Here is a 24,417-nt window from a genome sequence, read left to right as displayed (position 1 = left end):
GATCTGTCCTTTTTTGGTGATTTAATGTCATTCCTTAGGAGCACCAGTTAATGTGGTGGGCATAAGCCTCCAGGTTCTGAGGTGTGAAGACTATTGTGAAGGTGTAGAAGTGTCCCTTTTCTCACTATATCAATTCACTTTTGGTTGCTTTGTTTTCATTTGTGTGTATGTGTGTGCGTGTCTGGTTTTTTATAAGTGTTTCTATCTTGTTGCCAGTAGGGTGCCCACCTCCAGCAAAACCTGCTCATCCTTGTTTAACTTACAGGTACTAAAATCTGTGGGCAGAAAAAACATAAGCAAGTTGATTCTAATTTTGTCTAAAATAAATAGGCAATGAATGAGGGTATTCAGAGGACTTGCCTTTGAAGAAGTGCTCGCATTTGAACCTCCCTATTCCTCTTTTATAAAATGAGAATAACCGCAGAACCTGTCTTACAGCGTTGTTGTGAGGACTAAACAAGGTAACATAGGACCTCAGTTAATGTACTGCTTGGCCCAAAATAATAGCTATTGTTTTGTTTATTGTCATTGTTAATGTATTACTATTAAACACCCTTTTTGTCCGCCTTTGTTTTCTGTTTCTCAGCTGCCAAAAACAGACCAAGAGATTCACTGGGACAGCTGCCTTATGTGACACAGGGCAGTAAGAGGGCTTTCACACATGCCATCTCAGCTGATGGATGAGTATAGGCCAGAGGGGAGGGGGCAGATGTCAGGATTCTCATTTTCAAGCAAAGAAACTGAAGCTGTGCTCAGGTCGATGAACTGCCCAAATAACAAATGGTGGAGCCGCTCAGGTCGATGAATTGCCCAAATAACAAGTGGTGGAGCCTGGACTCCAAATCAGGTTTTCTGGCTCCAAATCATCCTCTTCTTGCTAAGTCAGTCTTCTTCCCCATTTTTCTAATTCAATCTCATTTGTAAACTAAAATACAATAGTAAGATAGTGGTCCTATTTAGGGTTTGAAGTTAGTTAGAAAATCAGTGTGTGAATCCATGCACTCAACAAGAAGTAAATTCTCAGCCAGAGTCCACTTGATGTAAGAGCATGGCTGTGACTTCGTCTCTCCCCACTCTGCCCCTGTTCACCATGGTCCAGCCCCACTAGCCTCCCACAGTGTTCCTCAGACGGACAATGTTCACGTCTGTGTCACAGCTCTCACGTGACCCAGATCTCACCATTCAGGTTTCCACTCAGATGCACGCCACCTGCCTCCATTCCCGTCTATCCAATAACCTGCCCTATTGTCTTCACAGCACGTAAGACTCTCTGAAATTGTCATTTACTGTTTACATGTTTATCGTCTCTCCCCATCACATCTTGCGTACAACTGTATTCTCAGCATGACAGAGCCTAGTACATGGGTGTATGATAGATATTTGGTACACAAATAGATGCATTTTATGGCAGGAGTGACACTAATGGATCTTTTAAAAGGAACGTTAACACTTAAAAATTGATATTCAGAGTTCTTAATTTTATTTGAATGGAAGAATATTGTATAGAAAAGCTGTGGGTGAGAAACTGCAGTACCACTGAAAAGATGATTCCTAGTAAGACCATGAAGTTTAATTCTGCGTATCTATATCACTTCTAGGTGTATATAATTTGTAATTGGATATAGATTTATAATTTTACAAATCTGGTATTTTTTATATACATGGTGGGACTAAGAGATGTCTCCAGACCTAAGTCTCTCATTGTCAGCAGTTACTGTATAGTTCTGCAATTAGAGCTCAGCTATGCACTTAGCCAGTTCTTCTCAGCCAAACTAGTACTTCTTATATGTCTGGTATTGCCTTGATACTGCAGTTCTTAACCACTTTGGAATCATAGACCCCTGTGAGGTAGTAATGAAAGTCGCAGACCTGCTCTCCAGAAAATGCACATATGCACATCACATACAACTTCACACAAAATGTCAAGGAGTTGGTGGACCTCAGGTGAATAGATATAGGTAGGTAGATAGACGTACATAGGTAGGTAGGTAGGTAGGTAGATAGATAGAGACTATAAATAAGCACCAAACCAGTGATTGTGCCCATGTGCTTTAGGAGTTCAGAGGAAGGAAGATAAATGCAGGCACAAAGACGATCTAGGAAGATTCCCCCAGAGGGCAGAGCATTTCAGTCAGGATAGAACAGTAGGAGCTAAAATGTAGAAGTCAGAAAATGGGAGCGTAGCCAGAAGAAAGTTGTGAACAGCACGTGAGAGTGGGAGATAGATAGGGGCAAGGACTGTGAGTGGGTCATATAGCCGAGTACAGGAAGCTATAAATGGTGGACTGGATGGATGAAAGAAGAAAGCAAATCAAGCAGCTCCACTCCTTGAAGTCTTTTTTAACTGAACAGTAATACCTCCACCAACAAAAAAATCAACATTATCAGAAGCGTCAACCAACCATGAGCCATAAAACTAATGGGGACTGAAATGCATTCTAGGGGGGCTTCATCAGAAGGTCATGAAGCCAGAATAAATCCCATCTATGCCTCTACTTGTGAAAATATAAACTTAGCTATTCTTGCCTCTGCCTTTACTCAAGACATGCCCTCTTCTAGGAATGCCTTTTCTTTGCCTAGGAGGGATCAAGATGGCGGAGCAGGAGGACATGGAGCTCACCTCTCCCCACAAGCACATCAAAAATACGTCTACGGGTTCGTGCCCCGGTCCGGGAAGATCCCACATGCCGCGGAGCGGCTGGGCCCGTGAGCCATGGCCGCTGAGCCTGTGCGTCCGGAGCCTGTGCTCCGCAACGGGAGAGGCCACAACAGTGAGAGGCCCGCGTACCGCAAAAAACAAAACAAACGTCTACATGTGGAACAATTGTCACAGAAAACTAACTAGAAACTGGCAGAAGAACTCTGTACAACCAAAGCTGCAAGAAAGATCTCCACTTAACCGGGTGGGGCAGAAAAAAGGCATCAGATTGGGACCTGTGTCCCTGGGAGGGCTCTGAAAGGAGAAGGTCCACATGGGCAGACCCTTACCCTGGGGAGTGAGCAGGCCAAGCCACAGTCTGAGTGTTCAGTCCCGGGACCCAGAACGGAGGAGACAAGCCCCTTTGGCTGCTGGGAGAACTGCTGGGACAGATAGAAGGGCTGCAGAAGCCTAACTCGACTCACAAGGAGTGCACACAAGTTGGCTTGCAACAGCCAGGGCAGAGAGAGCCTTGCAGTGGTGGCTCCTGCCTCATCAGAATCCCTAACCCAAACGGGGCGAACACCCCTGCTCTGTTCACTCCACACCACAGTCTGGTGTGAGATCAGGGCCAACCGGGCCATAGGAGAAGACTCAGGCTAGCCACACAGAGAAGTCCCGGGGGGCCTGGGTTCTGATCTACGTGGGGTGGCAGCAGCCACTGTCAGCGGGCACTCGGGCAGCACCCCAGGAGCAGGCAGTGGTTCATCCCCCAGCTGAGCAAACACTCCCCACCCCCATCCACACTGCAGCTTGGTGCAGGATCTGGGGCAGACAGGCCCAGGGAGAAGGCTTGACCTAGCTGCTCAGAGACAGCCCTGGGGGACTGGGCTGTGATCCAGGTGGGGCACCGGCGACCACTGTCAGAGCTCGCTCCAGCAGCACCACAGGAGCACCCGGCCCCGCCCACTCCACAGCACAGCTCGATGCTGGGTCTGGGGGAGACCGGTCCCATAAGAAGGCTGCCACAGAGGCAGCCCAGATCTCAGGCCACCTCAGTCCCTGCAGCCACAGTGCCCTGACCCCCAGCCCCAGCCTAGCAAATGCCCCGGCCCCGCCCACTCCACACCACAGCCTTGCACTCGATCTGGGACAAACACAGCAGGGGAAGAGATGTGACCCTGGGCTGCGTGTGAGCAGAGCTGACGTCACCTACTTAGGCAGCACATTGGTGCTCTGTAAGTGCACGAGCCCCAGTTCCTTCAGCACTCCCCACCTTTGGGGCGGAGCATGCGCTCAAGGGTAATGGAGCCTGATCAAGCCTGACCCTCAGAGCTTCTGCTGCAACTGGGAACCTGACAAGGTGGTGACTGCCACTGAGCAGAGAGGAAGTCCTGCCTCACACCCTGCACAGGGTTTAGATCCCCCAACACCAACACCCTATCAGAGTGACAACGGCCAGTACACCCTGAGGACAGACATGGCTGGTGTCCATATCAAAACCAGGCCTCACACCAAAAACATTGGACATACACAGTCTACACAGGGATGCTCTCACATAGAAACACTCCTTCAAGACCAAAATAGATAACTGTTTCTCCTAAATTCATGGAGACAGAGAAACTTAACTAAAATGAAAAGCAGAGGAACTACTCCCAATTAAAAGAGCAAGAGAAATCCCCTAAAATAAAAAATAATGAAACAGAGCTCACCAGTCTACCAGAACTCAAGTTCAAAAAGGTAATAATCAAAATGCTAACTGAATTAAGAAAGATTATCAATATAAACACAGATCACTGTAACAAGGAACTAGAAACTAAAAAAATGAACCAAAGATAATTCAATTTCCAAGATAAAAAGCAAAGCTGACTGAATGATGCAGATGAACAAATAAGTGATCTGGAAGACAAAATAATGGAAATCACCCAATCAGAACAGCAGACCACTATGGAGAACAGTATGGAGGTTCCTTAAAAAACTAAAAATAGAACTACCATATGACCCAGCAATCCCACTGCTGGGCATATACCCTGAGAAGACCATAATTCAAAAAGAGTCATGTACCAAAATGTTCATTGCAGCTGTATTTACGATAGCCAGGACATGGAAGCAGCCTAAGTGTCCATCGACAGACGAATGGATAAAGAAGATGTGCACATATATACAATGGAATATTACTCAGCCATAAAAAGAAACGAAATTGAGTTATTTGTAGTGAGGTGGATGGACCTAGAGACTGTCATACGAGTGAAGTAAGTCAGAAAGAGAAAAACAAATACTGTATACTAACACATATATATGGAATAAAAAAAAAAAAAAGTGGTTCTGAAGAACCTAGGGGCAGGACAGGAATAAAGATGCAGACGTAGAGAATGGACGTGAGGACATGGGGAGGGGGAAGGGCAAGCTGGGACAAAGTGAGAGAGTGGCATGGACATATATACATTATCTAATGTAAAATAGATATCTAGTGGGAAGCAGCCGCATAGCACAGGGAGATCAGTTCAGTGCTTTGTGTCCACCTAGAGGGGTGGGAGGGAGACACAAGAGGGAGGAGATATGGGGATATATGTATATCTATAGCTGATTCACTTTGTTATACAGCAGAAACTAACACACCATTGTAAAGCAATTATACTCCAACAAAGATGTTAAAAAATAATAATAATACTTATTGGGCAGGCCAAAAAGTGCCTTCAGTTTTTTAAGTAAAAATAAAAGACACATTCTTCATTTTCACCCAGAGCTTTATTGAACAACATATTCACCCTTTTGTTCCACTACCTTCTACCATTTTTCAGGCAACTTCATAATTCCATCTTCCCAAAACTTTTTATCTTTTTTGAGCAAGACTGCCTTTTACAGTCTTCCAGGGAATTGACATTTTTTCCATTAAGAGGATTTTGTAAAGACCAAAATAAATGGAAATCCAAAGGTGCAATGTCTGCTGAATACGGCAGATGAATCAGAACTTCCCAGCCAAGCTGTAACAGTTTTTGCCAGGTCATCAAAGAAACATGTGGTCTTGCGTTATCCTGATGGAAGATGATGCGTTTTCTTTTGACTAATTCTGGATGCTTTTTGTTGAGTGCTGCTTTCAGTTGGTCTGATTGGGAGCAGAACTTGTTGGAATTAATCGTTTGGTTTTCCGGAAGGAGCTCATAATAGAGGACTCCCTTCCAATCCCACCATATACACAACATCACCTTTTCTGGATGAAAGCCAGCTTTTGGTGTGGTTGGTGGCGGTTCATTTCACATTGTTGTACAGTATCCACTTTTCATCACCCGTCACAATTTGTTTTAAAAACGGAACGCCTTCATTACATTTCAGTAGAGAATATCACGTGGAAACGTGGTCAGGAAGGTTTTTTTCACTTAACGTACGTGGAATCCAAACATCAAAGCAATGAACGTAACCAAGCTGGGGCAAATGATTTTCAACACTTGATTTGGATATTTTGAGTATATCAGCTCTCTCCCGCGTGGTATAGCGTTGATTGTTCTCAATTATTGTTTCGATTTGATTGCTATCAACTTCAACTGGTCTACCCAACCGTGGAGCAACATCCAGCGAGAAATCTCCAGCAGGAAACCTCACCACTTTTGACACATTCGACCAGTCACAGCACCTTCTCCATACACTGCACAAATCTTTTTGTGCATTTCAGTTGCTTTTTTACCTTTCTTGAAATAATAAAGCATAAAATGCCAAAAATGTTGTCTTTCTTCCATCTTTCATATTAAAATGGCTACATAAAAATTCACCAATTTTTATGTCTTTTTTTAAATGCATGCTGATATGACAGCTGTCACATACAATCTAACAAAATTGTTTCGAATGAAGTTAAAGACAAGTAAGTGCTACTAGAGCCATCTTATGGAAAAAACCAAACGAACCTATTGGCCCACCCACTAAAATGGCAAAAGTTAAAGAGAGGATTCTAAAGGCAGCAAGAGAAAAACAAAGAGTTGTTTACAAGGGAACCCTCATAACGCTATCAGCTGATTTCTCTGCAGAAACTCTGTAGGCCAGAAGGAAGTGGCGTGATATATTCAACGTTCTGAAAGGGAAAAGCCTGCAACCTAGGATGCTCTATCCAGCAGGATTATCATTTAGAATAGAAGAAGAGATAAAGAATTTCTCAAACAGGCAAAAACTAAAAGAATTCAGCAATACCAAACCTAACCTAAAAGAAAGGTTGAAGGGTCTTCCTTAAATGGAAAGAAGAATCCATAGGAAAGGGAAAATCCCAATAGGAAGAGCAAATATATAGTTAAGGACTGAAGATCACTCAAATAAGCCAGTACATAGATTAAAAAACAATGAAAAAATTATAAGAGATTATAATTACAGTAAACAATAAAAGGATAAGCATGAAGATGTAAAGTAGGACATCGAAATCACAAAACGTGGGGGAGGAGAGTATAAAAATGTAGATATCTTTTAGAATGTGTTTGAACTTGAATGACCATCAGTTTAAAGCAAGTAGACGTATTTATGGGTCAACATACTTTAATTCCATGTTAACCACAAATAAAAAACATACAATAGATTCACAAAAAGAAAGGAATCAAGCATATACTACAAAAGAAAATCATCAAACTACAAAAGTAAAAGCAAGAAGAAGAAATGAACAAAGAAGAACTACAAAAACAATTGGAAAACAAGGATTAAAATGGCAGTAAGTACATACGTATCAATAATTAATTTAAATGCTGATAGACTAAATGCTCCGATCAAAAGACATAGAGTGGTAGACCGGATAAAAAACCAAGAACCTGCAATATGCTGCCTAAAAAGAAACTCACTTCAGGGCAAAAGACACAGACTGAAAGTAAGGGCAGCAAATGGAGACAACAAGAAAGTGGGGGTAGCAATACTCATATCAGACAAAATAGAGAACTTGGATTCATTCCAGGGTCACAAGGATGGTTCAGCATATGCAAATCAATGTGATACACCACATTAACAAAAGGAACAACAAACCACATCATCTCAATAGATGCAGAAAAAGCATTAACAAAATTCATTAACAACATCCATTCGTGATAGAAACTCTCACCAAAGTGGGTATAGAGGGAACATATCTCAACACAATGAAGGCCACTTATGACAAATCCACAGCCAATAGAATACTCAACAGTGAAAAGCTGAAAGCCTTCCCACTAAATTCAGGAACAAGACAAGGATGCTCACTCTCACCACTTCTATTCAACACAGTATTGGAAGTCCTAGCCACAGCAATCAGACAAGAAAAATAAATAAAAGGTATCCACGTTGGAGGCGAAGAGGTAAAAGTGTCACTATTTGCAGATGACATGATACTCTATATAGAGAACCCTAAGTCTCCACACAAAACTATTAGAACTAATAAATGAATTCAGCAAGGTAGCAGGATACAAAATTAATATACAGAAGTCTGTTGCATTTCTTTACACTAATAATGAAATACCAGAAAGTTTAAAAACTATCCCATTTAAAATCACATCAAGGGACTTCCCTGGTGGTCCAGTGGTAAAGAATCCGCTTTCCAACGAAGGGGACGTGGGTTCGATCCCTGGTCGGGGAATTAAGATCCCACATGCTGAGGGGCAGCTAAGCCCATACACCACAACTACTGAGCCCGCGTGCTGCAAACTACAGAGCCCACGCACTCTGGAACCCGCGTGCCACAACTAGAGAGAAGACTGTGTGCCACAACGAAAGACCCCACATGCCGCAACGAAGATCCTGCATGCCGAAACTAAGACTCAGTGCAGCCAGAAAAGACCCAACGCAGCCAAAAAAGACCCAATGCAGCCAAAAAATAATAATAAAAATAAATAAATAAAATCGCATCAAAAAAATAAAATATGTAGGAACAAAATTATCCAAGGAGGTGAAAGACCTACATGCTGAAAAGTACAAAACATTGATAAAGGAAACTGAAGGTGACTCAAGGAAATGGAAAGCTATCCTGTGCTCTTGTTGGAAGAATTAACATTGTTAAAATGGCCACACTATCCAAAGCAATCTACAGGTTTAATGTGATCCCTATTAAAATACCCATGACATTTTTTACAGAAGTAGAATAATACTAAAATTTATATGGAACCACAGAAGACCCAGAATTGCCAAAGCAATTTTGAGAAAAATGAACAAAGCTGGAGGTATAACCCTCGCAGACTTCAGACAATACTACAAAGCTACAGTAATCAAAACAATGTAGTATTGGCACAAAAAACAGACTTACAGATCAATGGAACACAACAGAGAGCTCAGAAACAAACCCATGCACCTATAGTCAATTAATCTACAACAAAGGAGGCAAGAATATACAATGGAGAAAAGACAGTCTCTTCAACAAATGGTGTTGGGAAAGCTGGACAGCTACATGTAAATCAATGAAATTAGAATATTCCCTCACACCGTATACAAAAGTAAACTCAAAATGGTTTAAAGGCCTAAATGTAAGACATGACACCATGAAACCTCCTAGAAGAGAACACAGGCAAAACATTCTTTGACATAAATCGTAGCAAAGTTCTCTCAGATCAGTTTCCCAAGGCAAAAGAAATAAAAGCAAAAATTAACCAATGGGAACTAATCAAACTTAAAAGCTTTTGCACAGCAAGGGAAACCATCAACAAAACAAAAGACAATGGACAGAATGGGAGAAAATATTTGAAAATGATGTGACCGACAAGGGGATAATATCCAAAACAACCAGCTCATGCAACTCAATAGAGAAAAAAACAAAACAACCCAATCCAAAAAAGGGCAGAAGACCTAAATGGACGTTTTTCCAAAGAAGACATACAGATGCCCAACAGGCACATGAAGAGATGCTCAGCATCGCTAATTATTAGAGAAATGCAAATCAAAGCTACAAGATGTCACCTCACACTAGTCAGAATGATTATCATGAAAAAGTCTACAAATAATAAATGCTGGTGAGGGTGTGGAAAAAAGAGAACCGTTGTACACTGTCGGTGGGAATGTAAATTGGTGCATCCACTATGGAGAACAGTATGGAGGTTCCTTATGAAACTAAAAATACAGCTACCATATAATCCTGCAATCCCACTCCAGAAAAAAATGAAAATTCTAATTCAAAAAGATACATACATCCCAATGTTCATAGCAACAATGTTCGTAATTTACAAAGCCAAGACATGGAAGCAACCCAAATGCCCATCAGCAGACAACTGGCTTAATATTTTTTTCCTCAACTAAAATTCAAGACCGTTGTTGGAGGTGAGGTTACCAGTGGGCTTTTTAAACAATTCACGTCCAAGCACCAGGACCTTGATGCTAATAACTGTGGCATGTGCTGCACGTGCTGCACGTGCTTTCCCAGCATCTCCATCTCAAGGACTTTGGCTGCTGGAGCCTTTGTTCCACTAGCCCTGCCTCACACACAAGGTGCATGCTGTGGTCAGACCCCCTGAGGAGTACATCTCATGGCCTGCACTCAGAGGCCACCAGGTGCTCTGCTCAGATGTCACCTTCTCACAGAGGGTGACCTGTGATGGAAGACCACCTGATGCAAGAGAAAAATAACCCATTAGTCACTTCCATCCTCTTTTGTTGCTTCATTTTCTTTGCAGCATTCTTACTGTCCGAGTCCCAATTGTGATTTCCATACCTTTCATATAACATTTTATTCACATAAGGATTACTTTTGTAAAGTTTGCAATTCAGTTAGATGGAAAGTCAACTTTTCCGTCGTATTTCACTTTTTTCCTTTTTATTCTTAAAGGAGGATTCTCTGGATCACATTTCAGACATGGAAGAAGTTTGCAAAATTTACGAAAGAGGAAAGAGGAAAAGAAGAAAGGCGAGAGCAGCTCCGTAGGAAGGTAGCTGAAATTCTTCCAGACTTCCAGATGCTCACACCGCTGTGACTCAGGTGTACAGCAATCAGATGCTCAGCCCGTGGGTAAGGAGTCCTTGGTGTGCCAGTGGCCACAGCCCAGTGCAGTGCTTGCAATGGGAATCTCCATCAGTCCGTGTGTGTGTGTGTGTGTGTGTGTGTGTGTGTCATCTCCACCCACCCACATATGCGCGCATATATCTGGTTTATGTTCTGTCACGTACTTCTTGGATCAACGAAATTATTTCGTGAATTTGTATTCCCTTCTTTGATATCTCCTAGGTTGCTAATCAGTCCACTAACGCATTTATCACAGCAGGATCATCCAAAGGAACGGTCTAGAGCTCTGCTGTTCAAATGTACCCTATGTATTTTTAGGATCATAAACTTTAAAAAGGACAAGTGTTTGCTTGCCTGAGACTGTGAAGAAAAATATGTCCTTATAGCTTAATGTGAACTGTTGACAAATGTAACTTTAGTTAAATAGAAATTAAAAGTAGTGGGCACTTAGAAAAGGAGGGCCAGTCATCTGGTACCTTAGCATCAGCAACAGGCATCCTGCCAGACCCTGCCCTTTTTGCCCACCTGATGGAGAACCGTGGATCAAAAGGCATCCTAGGCAGCTGCTGCGAAGGGTAGCAGTGTATCCTGATTCCAGAGAAGCTGGAGCACCAGAGATACTTCTCCTCGGTGCACTTTGCTAAGCATGAAGGGAAGTCCAAAAGCTAAAGGCTCTATCAAAGGCAGTCCAGCAATTTGTTCAAGTGTCTGCTTGTGCGCCCAACTGCAACTTCTGCATAACACCCTCGGTCAGTCTTCCAGTCCTCAGCTCAGTTTGCTCTATGTATCAAGGTCCTTATCTTGAATTCAAAGAATGTTTTAATGTTTAAGATGCTAAAGAATATAAAGACTGACAAGACACTCCTGTGAATTGTCTGAGAGAGTTGCCTGCTAGAAAAAAAGTTTTCATTACAAAACACATGTTCATTACAACAAATTCAGGCAGTAAATGCACACAGTAAAACGAGACAGTTCCTTGCAGCCCTGAGGTAACTACTATTATTTGATAAGCTGAAACTTTGAGTTGGTAAAATAAAACTGTGTGTTGTTCAATAAATTCTGTTATTGTCTCTTACTTCCTAGAAGGGATATCTAGCTACACCACCTGCAAAATCACATATCCTTTTTCTAGAGAAAATGTATTATGATTTACTCAGATATGACAAAACATACCATACTGAACTTTATTTCTTCCACAATGTCCCTGTTCCCACTCATCTTTTCCTTTAATATGATTATAAAGTCATCATCTAAAAACTCTTTTTAAGACTAATGGCCACTAAAGAAATGCGACTAAAAGTAACTCACAGTTAACCTCTTCCCCTCTAAATCACTATCTATCTTTACTTACCAATAGCACAGTTATAGAATATTGGCCGGCATCGGCGCCCAGAAATAAAATATCAGTTTTATTTTAATGCCAAGCCAGTAGATAAGGAAGGGTGACTACCTCAAGTAAACCTGCCAGGGGCCTAAATAAATCCCATAAAGCTTAAGTTTCCTCTCTTAAGCTTTATTTTAGTTTTATTTCACCTCAAGCATCAGTTAGAGATTGAGTCTTCAGCAGCCCGTACTCTCATTGGGCCAGCGAGGACTTTTTAATCTACTTATAGAACCTTCTAAAGAGACACCGGGAAATAACTTAGAAAATGACCTCCTTAGGAAGTGACTTAGTAAATGACCTGACGTTTCTTGCTGCACTCTAAAGATATGATTTAAAGTGTTACTGCTGACAAAATGCCCAAATAAGCAGTATCCCTGGCCTACAGAACCGGAAAAGTAACCGCAAGGAAAAGAACAGTTTAGGACTAGGGACGGTTTAAGTCCACAGGATGGGGACATCTAGGTAGCCAAAGAGGCAGCCCAGGTCTAATGCACGCTTTTCTTAAAGCAAAAGAGTTCAGGAGACACACCAAGAAACAACAACGATTTTCCTTAAAGAAAGCACTTTATTTTCCATTTAAACAACTTGGTCACGGTACGTTATTTTACATAAATGGCAGTAATTTTTAAAATCTCCACTTAAAAGGCCTTGTGTCTGAGTCTGAGGTGATAAGAGGATATGAATACAAGTATAAAAACAGTGCAAAACGTTTAGCCCGCAGCGTCCAGTGTTGGCTTCACAAGTCCCCTTTAACGTCGCTGAATCAGTTACGTTAAATTTAATATTAAATAAAATTTCCTGGGTTTCCTCTAGTCTAACATCAGACCCAGAAACGTAAGATTAGATGAAAAGGCTCAGAGGCCCCAACAACTCCAACCGGCAAATCACCTAGACCACAGGATCGCGACAAGCTGAGCTCTGTAACACGGCATCTTGTCAGTGGCGCCATGTGAAGAAATAGAGGGTTTTAGTTGCATCGATAACTAGAATAGACTAGCTCTGCTTTTAAAGGTTTGCTTTTAAAGTATATGAGTTTTCTAGAAGTTAATGGTGCCATCGGGAAGGCTAGCTAGGAACGTCACAAGCCCATCTCGGAAACAGTCACAACCTCTAAGGAATGTGTCTCCACTAAACCATTCAGTCTCTGGCCTGCTGCTGATACTACAGTGAAACCCTTAGTGCCAACTGAAGTGGGGATAACTGTCCATTAGAAACAGGATTAAATGTAGCTGATTTTGCAAAAAGTTTATATTAATCACAACAAACATCCACAAGAGCATACCGAATTTTATTCAGCCATCAGTTAAGCATAGCTCTCGTTCTCCCCCTGCATCACCTTGGCAATGTTTAATACAGAATGGCATACTTGTCAAGCTGCTGCTGAGAAAACCAGATTCCAAACAGGTGCCTCAAGCAAAAGTCTCTATCATCCATTGCTTGTTTGAGGAACTGCTCCTTTTTAAAATGCAGGGTACCAAAATATAGCTAAAAATGAAGTCACAGAAACCTGCTGACCGGGACGCTTAAACCTCACCTTAATTTTCAAACATCCTGGTTAAAACTGTGCTTCTAGATGTCATATTTTTGCTTATATTAGTTGTGTTTTATAATAAAAAGCTAATGTCCTACCCAAAGGAAACAGTCTATTAAGCAGATGGTCACTATTACAGAGAACCTGACCAGCATTGTGTTTTCTGGCAGTGGAAGATTCTATTATAGAAAATTTTCTCTTGCTAAAAATTTTAGAAGTACCAAGGACTGTTGCATAAGAGAAAGTTTGTAGCAGTCTTTCTGCTAGGCAGATGGTACAGTGGAAGACAACATTTAGTTCATTCACCAAAGGAGACCACCAGTGCTTGGAGAGCAAAGATTTACAGGATCCAAAAAACAGGCACGCAGGTGGCTGACGTGAAAGGAGCAGCCCAGCGTCCCCAAAACACGCTTCAGGCTTGATTCAGCAGCATCAGAGGAGCCTACCAAAGGGCCGCTGTCAGTGGTCAGTTCACCTTAGGTGTGCCCAGCTATAATCACAAAGTACTCTTTGGGTAGCGTAAGAAACATTTCTAAATACTGAAGGATTTTCTCCCTTCGTGCAATCCTGATTCTCAACTATTTCTCCCTCACATCTTTCAAGTGGACCCATTTCTCTCCCCCGCGAAGAGTGTACAGTGGCATGACAGTAATGTAAGTGGTCAGACTACAGCAGATCATTTACTCAACTCCACATCCAGTATGTTTAACAGAAACTGAGGATGTGGGGTGAAAGGGGGGACGCACTTATCTGAAATACGTCGGGGCGGGCCTGCTCCTACGGCCAAGAAACTGCGGTTACGGGTCCGCAGGGCAATCCTCCCAGCCGCCACCACGACTTGCGCCCGGGACTCATTTGTTCCCAGAGGCCTTGTCCTTTAAAAGGACGAAATCCCTCAGATAGCTCCAGACCCTAAAAAGGGTTGAAAGTCCAGGAGTAGAGACCAAGGATATCCCAGAGCCCACAGAAACTGCTCACACGTAGCGCCTTGGTTATACTGCTCCTTTTGGTGCAAATACTTCAGTAGGCTTTTACCTCCGCAGAACCACGGAGCTTTTCAAAGGGTTGAGCTTTCTTCTGTAAACTGCCAACCATGAAGTTCTCAACTTCAAACAAGCACCTGAATTCCAATCAGCCAGAATAATATACAAGGAGTTCTTATCTGAGTGAGGGAAACAGTGAGTTGCCCCATCCAGGTAACCCTGTTAGGGGTGCACTGTTACAAGGATGATGGTCATTCCTAACTCTCCCAGATGACTCTGGTCTTTAGGGTACTCCTCAGCTTCAGTGCATCATATTTTGATTGTGGTTAAAGATTTGGCAAGAGGCCAAGATTACTGACTATATTAACATTTCTATGAATTTTATTATCAATCGCTAGACAGTCAGAGTTGGCTATACATCTGGCATTCAAGAGACTACAAGCAGAGATTTCTGGCCACATGTGCTGTCCTTGACATCATTACTCTCTCTCTCTCTCACCTCCAACCCACACAAAGAGGAATTCGTTACATCACCTCCAATGTTAATTGCAAATAAATGCTTGATTCTGGACCAGGGACAGGGTACCACTGTACACACCACAGACTCTGCTAACATCCCCAGACTTGCTCTTTGGCTCATCCTAGTGGAATACGGAGCCTATCGTTCAGTAAACAATCCATCTCTAGGGAGAGCAACGACAAGCCTGTATAAAAATGTGGTGCCTGTCTTAAGGACAGCCTCGATTAATGGCAGGACATGGGATGGTGCCAGCTGCAGAGGGTGGCAATGCTGTAGAAGTAGCAATATTTCTTCTCGACCTTTATAAACCTCTTGCTACAGCAGCATGCACAGAAAGACTGACTGAAAAAGCTGGCAGTATTTTCCCTATATTAAGCTATTAGCCAAAACAAATTTAAGGGCTCATGAATTCTTTGGGGTTCCAAAAACAAGTACAGGTACAAAACCAAATATTTCAACAGGGTATTTTTCCCCACGTTAAGTTGCCTCATCTTAATTCTATGCCAGAATCGCTAAATATTTCATCCTTTACACGCTTTCCATTTTGAGGTAGGATTAAAGAAACAATTTAGGAAGAGCCAGGGAAGAACAGTAATCTATTAATTAGTGGAAACCACATATACCCTGTTTCTTCTCTCCCAGTGAGATACTTTTATCTTGGGAAAGGTGAATGAGAAGTAATGTGCAAGTTAAGTGGGAAGACGTCAATCAGCCTCTCAAAGGGAGCTCATGCCAGAATAATGTGAACGCCAGAATACTGGTTTTTGCAACTTGGTGCTATTACTGACAGTGCCTGAATTACTTATATCAACAAAAAAGTCAAGCTCTTGATATTAACCAGCCACCCTACCCACAAAGAGAGTAAAATCTTCCCGATAGGAGTGTCTGTTCTCGTCCAGCCGTTGTCACAAGTGTGCTAGCACCTGACCAGGCAACATGTGGGAAGAGGAAAAAAACACTGATGCCTACTGGAGTTACTTAAGAGTAAATCCAAACAGAATAAATCCATAAGAAATAAGATCAATGTGAGAACTCATCACCTAAACTCATGACCACTGTGCATTACACTAGCAATAATTAGGCTCGTAATTATTATCAACTTTCAAGATCAGATGACAGCGTAAATCCATTTGGTCGTCTTCTACCCTGTTTGAGTAGTTAATGTCTAATACTTCAGAAAGAGAAATCCCCATAACCGTACAATATGGTATTTGGGGATCGTTTTTTCACTCTGAAATGCTGAAAATGGACTGGCTTCAACATTCTGACCTGAAATATTTTTTCCAGTCTTAGGAGTCTCCTAATAATAATTCACACCTCTCTGGTGCTTTAGTTTTTCGTTGTTTCTCAGTGCTTTCCACATACCGCATCCCTCTCGTGACCCTCCCGTGTCCCCCCGCACAACCGCTCTGTGAGGTAGCCAGGGCAGCATCAGTACCCCACTTGACAAATGAACCTGAGACTCAGGGAAGTGACCTGACCGAGGGTCGCATGGCTATTAGGAGTTGAAAGAGGGACTAGAAACTACCCTAATCCAAAGCTCTTTCTCCCATACTAATGGGTGAATTGCTTCTATCAATTTCTGCATTAGCAATCCACATCCTTTTCAACTTCTGGTGACTGAGTTAGTTAATAAGGTGACTGGAAAGGAATGGCTCTACTTTTACTGCTTTGATATAAAAATCCCTTAAATTGTGAAGTCAGAAAAATTCATTTCTTCCCAGTCCAGTGCCTAAACCTGAGCATGGCCCTATAACGCCTTTAAGAAACTGGGGATAAACACAAGCATCCTGCGCGTACCGAAGTGTAGGATGCAAGGGAGCAGAGGGAGGAGACGCCCTCCCGCCCCCGGAGCCGTACAGAAGGCACTTCATACTATGTCCTCAGCAGGGTGGTGGAAGGGGTGCGTGCCCAGGGTGGAGAACTGGTGCCAGTTCCGCAGGAAGCCCCGATTGTACTGGCCTGTGTCCACGATGAGCCCGCAGAGCAGCCGGCGCCCCGTCTTCTGTCGAAGGGCCTGCTGCACTTCCCTCTCCGTCACGTTGTAGCTGATGTTTATCAGCTGGATCAGGAAGATGTAGGCCATGCCCCCCATGATGATCACAGAGTACCACACGCAGGTGAAGCACAGAGCTGAGCTGGGAGCAGGAAAAGGCAGGTCAGGGCGGCCAGCGCTGCACATTCAGAGAGCTCTCCCCATGGTAACATTTTACACACGTAGTACTTACTCCTAAGGACGCTGGCCCCTTCCCTGATTACCCCACTCGGAAGACACTTTTCTCTCCTCGGAGTGCCAATAAATAACCTGCTTCACTTATGACTCTTAACATGTTCTTATAATTACTGGTGCCTCCTTTTCTAGGATGTGATACTAGAACAGCAGGGACTGTTTTGTGTGTTTCGTGTCCCCCACACAGCCAACAGTGTCTGACACAACCGCAGTCAAGATCTGTTTGTTGCATGAATAATTCCTAAATTGTTCTTAACGCAGAAGAAAACGGAGGCGCCGTGAGATTGCTGTAAACGTCCTCAAGGGAGCTGTGGGTGGGACCGAGCAGCAGTGCTAAGGTTGCTCATCCCCGTTCTTTTCCGTACAAGGCCGACGAGCACAGGTAAGAGGACAGCTCCCAGCACCAGCAGCCCTGAAGGAGCGCCAGGAGCACCGTCACATTTCAAATCCCGCTTTCCAAAACCAAACAGGGTCACACAGGACAAGAAAGCTGCTTCCAGCTCATTAGTAAGGCTGTGAGGAGAGGCTGCCGATTAACGTCTGCCAAGTGATTATTTTCAAACATCTGCACGTGAGTTAGCGGGAAATTCATTCAGAATCTTCATCTGTTAAGCTGAAAGGGACCTCAGGGATGATTAAATCGCCACAAAGATGAGGAAAACTGAGGCCCAGTGAGGAGACATGAATCGTGGGTCCATAGCACTGAGAACACAGCAGCAGGACTGTGTTCCTCATTTCATTTACGGGGCCCACAGAAAGCCTAGAAAACTCATGCTTACCAACATACAGACACAACGACCCCCAAGGGCCTCTGCTTTCTTCTCGCCCTTTGTTTTCAAGACACTCCCTGCTTTGTCCACATAGCACCCCTGTGCGGGCCCTTGTCTGTACCAGTCTGTGGACAGATCTCCCCCTCGCCACTGCAGAGCTAGACATTCGTGGGCATTAGAACAGATGGGCCCTCCTCCGCAGGTTAAGTTCCTGTCTTCTCTGTGTTGAGAGTCTTCATAGGTTGTGAAATCCTTCAGTGACTACTATTCTTAGTGGGTTGTGATAAATGTCCTCAAGCAGAGCTTTCGGGGACAGGGTGGGCAGGGGATTGGGCCAAAACTAAAAAGTTCCCGCTTCTGCTACAGCACGGAGATCATCACACTGTATAAATGGGCCCCAACCTAAAAACACTGAAGGAAATTCTGACCTAGATACCACAGTAATCATGAGTGGTGATGTAAAAAAAAAAAAAAAAAAAAGTAGAACAGGAAAAAAAATCAATGGAGGTTAAATAGAAAAGAAAGGTTACAGAGATTGTAAGCATTTCACGAAAGGGTCAGAAGCAGTAAATTAAGACTGGGCTACAAAGCACCAGAAAACAGCAATAAAGTGAGAATTTCCCCAATAACGAGCGACAAAAGAGACCACATCCATACCCAGAGACTGCTACTTTAGTTATCATTTCAGTTTCACTGTGGCTACCTTGGGCAATGCTAGTGGTCGTTTGACTCTGAAGTCCCTGAGTAAGCCTAGTCCTACTTGTAGAGCACTGGTTCCTCACTTTTTAAGGTCAACGTTCCTTGTGACATCACCCAAAAAAATGCACGTATCCACTGCACAACTGTGTGTTGGCAATTTTAGGGATACCCAGCATCCCCAGAACCTGTCCTGTGTTTTGGGTGAGACCCCCTAACCTAGCAGTGAATCACAGCCCCATACATTCACTGCAAATCCACTCCCGCTTCCGTGGGGCCCCGTATGGGGTATCCATGTCTCACCTGTAATTTGCATAAACTCCAGGGCAATAGAAGAGAGCTGTGAAGACACTTCTATCCGTACAAATGGTGTCCAAGGTCAGCGTTATCCCGTACACCGAGGTGAGGAGGAAGACCAGAAGGGCAAGCATAAATGCTTGATGATTTGATTCTCCGACACAGCTATTTATCCTCCAGACAGCACAGAGGGGGAGAAAGCAAACATGTTTTTAAAAGTTCTCTAATAGCTCAATAAACAAGAAAGCTTTTAGAACAGAGATAGTGTGAATTTCAGTTATTAGAAAATAAGTTCTCTTGTTTTTCAGTTTTAGGGAATTAAAAACTTGTCTGCTGAGAGATGTAGTCTTATACTCTCCGCTCTTTTGCAAGGTGAAATCATATCATTAGCTTAAGGACAAGACTAAGTCAAAAAGCAGAACCTGGCTAACAAATCTTTCTAGGTATTAATAAGAGCAAGTTGCAAACATGCTACTTACAGCATTCATATCTGAATTAATCACGCTCCTTTAGTTTAAGATTTATTCAGTAAAGCTGCAACATTTTCTTTAAAAGTTGCACCGCACATGTTACGGGTGTCCTCAGGTGTCCTCGTTTGTCACTGGCCAGCAAAGAGGTACCCAAAAAGCCCATTTCTGCACCACTAACCAAATAGGGAGTTATCTGGCAGGGCCTTAAGTCAATAATGTCAACTAGAAATCACTGGTAGCATCAAAATGATGACGGATACATGGTCAGAGGATAAGAGTCACCTAAAAGTACAGGAACACTTTCTTGAGCTCTGTGAGCACAGGGGGATGTGCCTCTACTATGTCTGATACATTCTTTTTTAAAAAGTCATTCAACTGTAGATACTTCTCTCTTAGAAAGGAGAAGATGAGGGGCAGCTCTAAAGAGAAAGTGGGGAAAAAAAAAAAAAAACACCTTCAGGAAATGACTGAAAAGAACTAAATTTGTGAAGCTCAAAAAACTGATGACTAAGTGGGAACATCATAACAGCCCACAAATATCTCCAAGGTGTAAAGCTGGGAAGGAGAGAAATCTGAGGATGGCACAAAGGAAGAGCAAACCCGGCTAGAGAGTCTCACGTGAATGCACCCTCCGCAAGCCTCCAGATTTTTCCAACATACCAGACGCAGTGATGATCCATCCTCCTCACACAGGCGCCGCAGATCCGGCAGTGCCAGGCCCGGGCCGGCCGCACCAGCCGGCACTTGGCGCACCAGTCCTCCTTCCCCGTGGCGGGGCTTCCGGCCGACGTCCTGGGGCAGCCCTTAGGCTCATCCTTGGGCCCGCGGTTGTTGAGACCGCCCGCTGGGTCTGCGCCGGGGAACCCTTTGGGCTTCTCCGGCCCTGTTCTGTTCAGGTATTCGGTTTGGCTGCCGCTTAGAGATCTGTCATCGTTTGCTGGGTTTCTGAGGTAGCCTGGATCCTTCTTGGCTCGGCACAAGGCTAAGAGTATGAGAAGTAACCCGCAGGTAAGCAGAGCCAGCTGAGTGGGCCCTACACGCCCCCTGGGGACGACCTCCTGCAGGAACACGTAGTACATGTAGCCCAGAGAGAACAGTCCGAGGCTCAGGAAAAACAGAGTCTGTTCTTTCCTTCTGTGAGTGAGGTAGTAGTACCACAGAGCCAGCACAGGGAGGGAGGTCAAAACCACCACCCCCAGGAGGAAATGCCACGAAGCCACTCGGAGGAAAACAGGCAGCAGGAAGAGTGGGGGAAGGAGGCTAATGTTAACTTTCCTGGCTCCCCTAAGCCAAGGAATCCGGAGGCGGTCAGAGATCGTATCCATGATCCTTTCGTAGGTCTCGGGCTGCACGGACTTACACGTGATCCATCTGTTCAGAGAGAGCACAGAGAAGACACCTCTGACGTGTTTGTTGAATGAAAAACCACTCAACACTGTAGGCCAGACAGCAGGATAAATGATAAAAGATGCCAAAGACCAAGCATTCTACTTCCTTACTATTAAACACGAGCTCTTCAGATTCATGTATAATTTTTTAATACGAATGACAAAATGTTTAGATACTTAACAGAACTATTTCTCCACGAAACAAATACACAGGAATACACACGTATTCCACGTAAGTCCTGTTCAGACTGGGGTGGGCGTAGAGACATAAAAATCTCAAAAAAATTCACCATCTAGTTGTGAAGACAACATGGGAATTCAAGAAATATTAGGTAAGTGACAAAGTAGCAAAATCACCCAATGAACTATTACAGTGAAACACGGTAAGGTGTGCTCAGAGGAGAGGACACACTTCTGGGTGGAGTCATCACAGGGGTCTTTGTGGGAAAAAAGGGATTTGTGCTCGACCTTGACGGCTGGCTAGTGTTCCTGTGGGTGGAGAGGAAGGCAAGAAGGCGTTCCAGTGGAGAGATGCATGTGCAGCACAAAACCTGTCCTGGGCCGGGGGAGTAAACCAGTTCAGTAGGGCAGGGGGCTGCATAAGGAAGCGTGGGGGTCAAACTAGTACAAGTCAAATGACTGAGCTTGGTGGACAGGTAGTATTGTTGACTTTTTTTGCATATTAGGCTATTATGGAAAGGAACAGTTTAAGGAAGGATAACATTGGTTTTAGAAATTTAGAATTAAAAAAAAATTTAGAATTTTAAAAATTAGGGCTAGACTTGGAAGTGAATGGGAACTAACTATATGGGAGGCATACAGAGCAGCAGGTCTGTAGAAATGCTGGGAGCCCATCTCATCCAGAAGGGTCTGGAGAGAAGAAAACTCAGGGACCAGCCCAGGTCTCAAGGGCTGGGAGGGAGGAAGAGTTAGAAGGCCAATGGAAGAGCTGTGGTCTTGAGTGATGGAGGTTACAGAAAAGGCATCATTTCTCCATTCATTAGTCCAAAGTGTTCTACTTTCTCAGTATGGATTTTAGACTAAGACTAAAGAACCTACATTTAAAGATACCTGTAAGAGACTATTGACACTGTCAAGGAAGAATTACAAAGGGATTATGGGATACTAGACTACAGTAGTCCCCAAGAACGCTTCTCATGGCGAGATGAACATACCAAGCAGCATACCAAATCAGCAATGTGCCACTGCAATGACTTTTTTTAACCAGAAGGAATTATTGATGGGAAAAGCAAGTTTCCACCATCTGTGTTCTCCCCACATTATGCTTTCCATGTGATAATTTTTAAATATATTATTATTTTGAAAATAGATAAAAACCAGGTTATTACTGTTTGGCACAAAATTTTTTCAGTGATATTAGAAATCATCTCTTTGGATAGTTAATTTCCATCACTTGGAATAATGGTGAAAATAAAAGCCAAATACAATAGCATCAATCAGGACTGTGTTGCTGCTCATGCTGAAAACAGCCAGTCCAGGGGAGGCACATGCCTTCTGGCTGGACCTCCCCAGAAACAAGGGGTGAAACCAATTCCAAGAGCAGAAAAATGATTTTTCAACCCTCAAGGCCCTGTGTGGCCAAGTGCAATCCAGTCCCAAGATGTCAGTCTCTGAATGCTGAGACCACTGAGAATTGTAGGAACTTTCTGGTACTAACGTGTTCATTTTAAACTTACAGATTCTCCTGGCCTGCATTTTATTTTTTTTAATGCGTTTAACTGGCCTACTATCCTTTTACCTGCCTGTTCTCTCTGTCACCTCCTCCCTTTAAATGAGAAATAATGTCCTAGTAAACTGAGCTGAACAGACAGTTGTGCACTACGGAGTAATAGTTCATCTTTATAAAGTCCTCACACTTGACATAAAAGACAACTTTCAGTTGGAGATAAGTGGAAATAGAATGAAGAGCAAATTCTAGTGTTCTGGATGGCTAAGCTGAAAGTATACATGGTAGTTCTCAAAAGGGCCGGAGGGATCAGCATCAAGAAACACACAGCTCTTACCGATCACACCCTTCATCCAGATCTTGGCAATCACACAAACAAGCTGCCACGTGGTTCTTTTCCCCATTTCGATCTAGGTACTCGCAGCAGCACAGGGGCTCCAGTTCAGGTTCTTCCGCTTTGTTTTTCTTCCCTGGCTTCATACTGCCCTTCTTGGTCATGATTTCCACCTGTCACCACGAGGCATAAGAAGCCCTCAGGAAGTAAAGTGGAAAGAACACAACTCACATCTTGTAAGCACATCCAAGCCTATCCCTGATTAACCACCAACGCCTGAGAAATCAAAAATGAGAAGAGGGGGAGGTGGTCCCCTTTTCATCAGGCTTTACTGGCTCGGCGTGGCCAGACACAAAGCTCTAGGGCTCTAAGGGCTCCAAGCGCCTTCACCGCCAGGTCCCCATCCAGGACAGGCGCCGCCTGGGCGCTAGCCGTTCCCATGACGACAGCCTACTACGCGGCCCGGGACAGCCGGGGCATGGGTGGCTGCACTCACCTGCGGGTGCGGGCTGGGGAGGGCCGGGCTGTCCCCGCCCGAAGCCAGGGTGAGGGTGGAAACACCCTCGGAGCTGCGGGAGGAGACAAAGCATGTATCCGCTGGGGCCGACTACCCGGCTCCGGAGAGGCCACCCGGCACCCGGGCAGGGCTCAGGGTCGCCGTCCAGACCTACTTCTCCGCCGCGAGGTGGCCGCGCCTCTCCCGCCCCGGCCGATCGTGAGGACGTGGGTGGGCCGAGAACACCGCCCAGCCCGAAGAATGACCTTGGGAGGGAAGTTACCTGCGCTCCCGGGCCGAGGTGCAGCTGCAGTCAAAGAGGCCGAGGCGGAGAGGAGAAGGGTCGGCTCCTCCCGAGGCGCGGACGCGTCTGCCAGTCTCTGCTCCACGGGGCTCCCAACGCGATGGCTGGAGTCTCAGGGACCCCGGCTCCGTTCTCCGCCGCGCCCTCTCCGCCGCCGCCCACCTGTGACCACAGCGGGCCGCCGCTGGGGCGGTGCGCCCGCCTCCCGCGGTGCCCCCAGCCAACCCCCGCCGTGTCCCCCGCCGCCCCACGGCCGGCCCGGCTGAGCGCGGCAAGTCTGCGAGCTTCCGGGTGCCCCGCCCCCGGCGCCGGGCATCCCCCGCCCGCACGTGCGGAGCCCTTCGGCGAGGCCCCTCCCCCGGCCCGCGGCCCTGGCGCCCGGGTGAGCGGAGGAGCGAAGGCCGGGCTCCTGCAGCAGGTCCAGGTGCTGATCCGCACCTCCGCCCCGCCCCAGAGGCGGCCGCCCGGACCCGCGGGTGCCTGCGGGCGGCGCGTGGGGGAAGCCTCCCGAGCCTTCGGGGGCGGGGGGGGGGGGTCGGCGAAGGCGGAAATACGGGAAACCTGGACCCCTGAGAGTTTCCTAAATACATGAGACCCGTGGGTCGGCAGGTCTTCGTTCAGACGCCAGCAACAGGCGTTGGGGGAGATCTCTACGGCAAAATGTTACCGACGTACCGCCCCCAAATTCGCTAACCTTCTCTTAAAGGCCCAGGTCACTGTCCCTGATCTGTTAATTATCCAACTTGTTCATTTTCATGATTTCTGGCCAGC

At 44.8% G+C, this 24,417-nt stretch overlaps 3 protein-coding genes across 12 annotated transcripts in view; 2 read left to right on the top strand and 1 right to left on the bottom strand.

The window, feature by feature from the left end:
* Positions 1-11,601, top strand: part of CCDC191 (coiled-coil domain containing 191) — a 103,605-nt gene extending 92,004 nt beyond the window's left edge. For all 8 annotated transcript variants that reach the window (XM_029214466.1, XM_029214464.1, XM_029214462.1 and 5 more), the window contains one exon: positions 10,383-11,601. In XM_029214466.1, coding sequence (XP_029070299.1) covers positions 10,383-10,527 — 145 coding nt within the window. In that variant the 3' untranslated portion in view covers positions 10,528-11,601. The remainder of the gene's footprint in view (positions 1-10,382) is intronic.
* On the bottom strand, positions 868-23,759 carry ZDHHC23 (zinc finger DHHC-type containing 23). Of its 3 annotated transcripts, none has more exons than XM_029214470.1 (5): positions 23,626-23,726; positions 22,850-23,044; positions 20,098-20,808; positions 18,974-19,141; positions 868-925 (listed from the first exon to the last, which is right to left on the bottom strand). In XM_029214470.1, the coding sequence occupies exons 2-5, from the start codon at positions 23,008-23,010 to the stop codon at positions 904-906; spliced, it is 1,062 nt and encodes a 353-aa protein (XP_029070303.1). In that variant the 5' UTR covers positions 23,011-23,044; positions 23,626-23,726; the 3' UTR covers positions 868-903. The 3 variants fall into 3 exon arrangements, with proteins under 3 accessions (XP_029070303.1, XP_029070301.1, XP_029070302.1); XM_029214468.1 differs by lacking the exon at positions 868-925 and adding an exon at positions 12,494-17,112 and having other exon boundaries at positions 23,626-23,759; XM_029214469.1 differs by lacking the exon at positions 868-925 and adding an exon at positions 12,494-17,112 and having other exon boundaries at positions 22,850-23,019; positions 23,626-23,746.
* On the top strand, positions 23,435-24,238 carry LOC114890281 (proline-rich protein HaeIII subfamily 1-like). Its single transcript, XM_029213715.1, has one exon. The coding sequence runs from the start codon at positions 23,435-23,437 to the stop codon at positions 24,236-24,238; it is 804 nt and encodes a 267-aa protein (XP_029069548.1).
* The last annotated feature ends 179 nt before the right edge of the window (positions 24,239-24,417 follow it).

The sequence above is a fragment of the Monodon monoceros genome, unplaced genomic scaffold (genome assembly GCF_005190385.1).
Source record: "Monodon monoceros isolate NGI ecotype Baffin Bay Population unplaced genomic scaffold, NGI_Narwhal_1 Super_Scaffold_11, whole genome shotgun sequence".
NCBI classification, from domain to species: Eukaryota; Metazoa; Chordata; class Mammalia; order Artiodactyla; family Monodontidae; genus Monodon; species Monodon monoceros.
This window is presented reverse-complemented; position numbering and strand designations above follow the sequence as displayed.

Excerpts from the sequence above, each read along its gene's own strand:
- ZDHHC23 (XM_029214468.1), bottom strand. The coding sequence starts at position 23,010 with ATGACCAAGAAGGGCAGTATGAAGCCAGGGAAGAAAAACAAAGCGGAA. Across the intron at positions 20,809-22,849 it reads CTGGATGAAGGGTGTGATCG|ATGGATCACGTGTAAGTCCG; the intron begins GTAAGAGCTGTG and ends CTCTCTGAACAG. Across the intron at positions 19,142-20,097 it reads ATGGATCATCACTGCGTCTG|GATAAATAGCTGTGTCGGAG; the intron begins GTATGTTGGAAA and ends TGCTGTCTGGAG.
- LOC114890281 (XM_029213715.1), top strand. The coding sequence starts at position 23,435 with ATGTATCCGCTGGGGCCGACTACCCGGCTCCGGAGAGGCCACCCGGCA.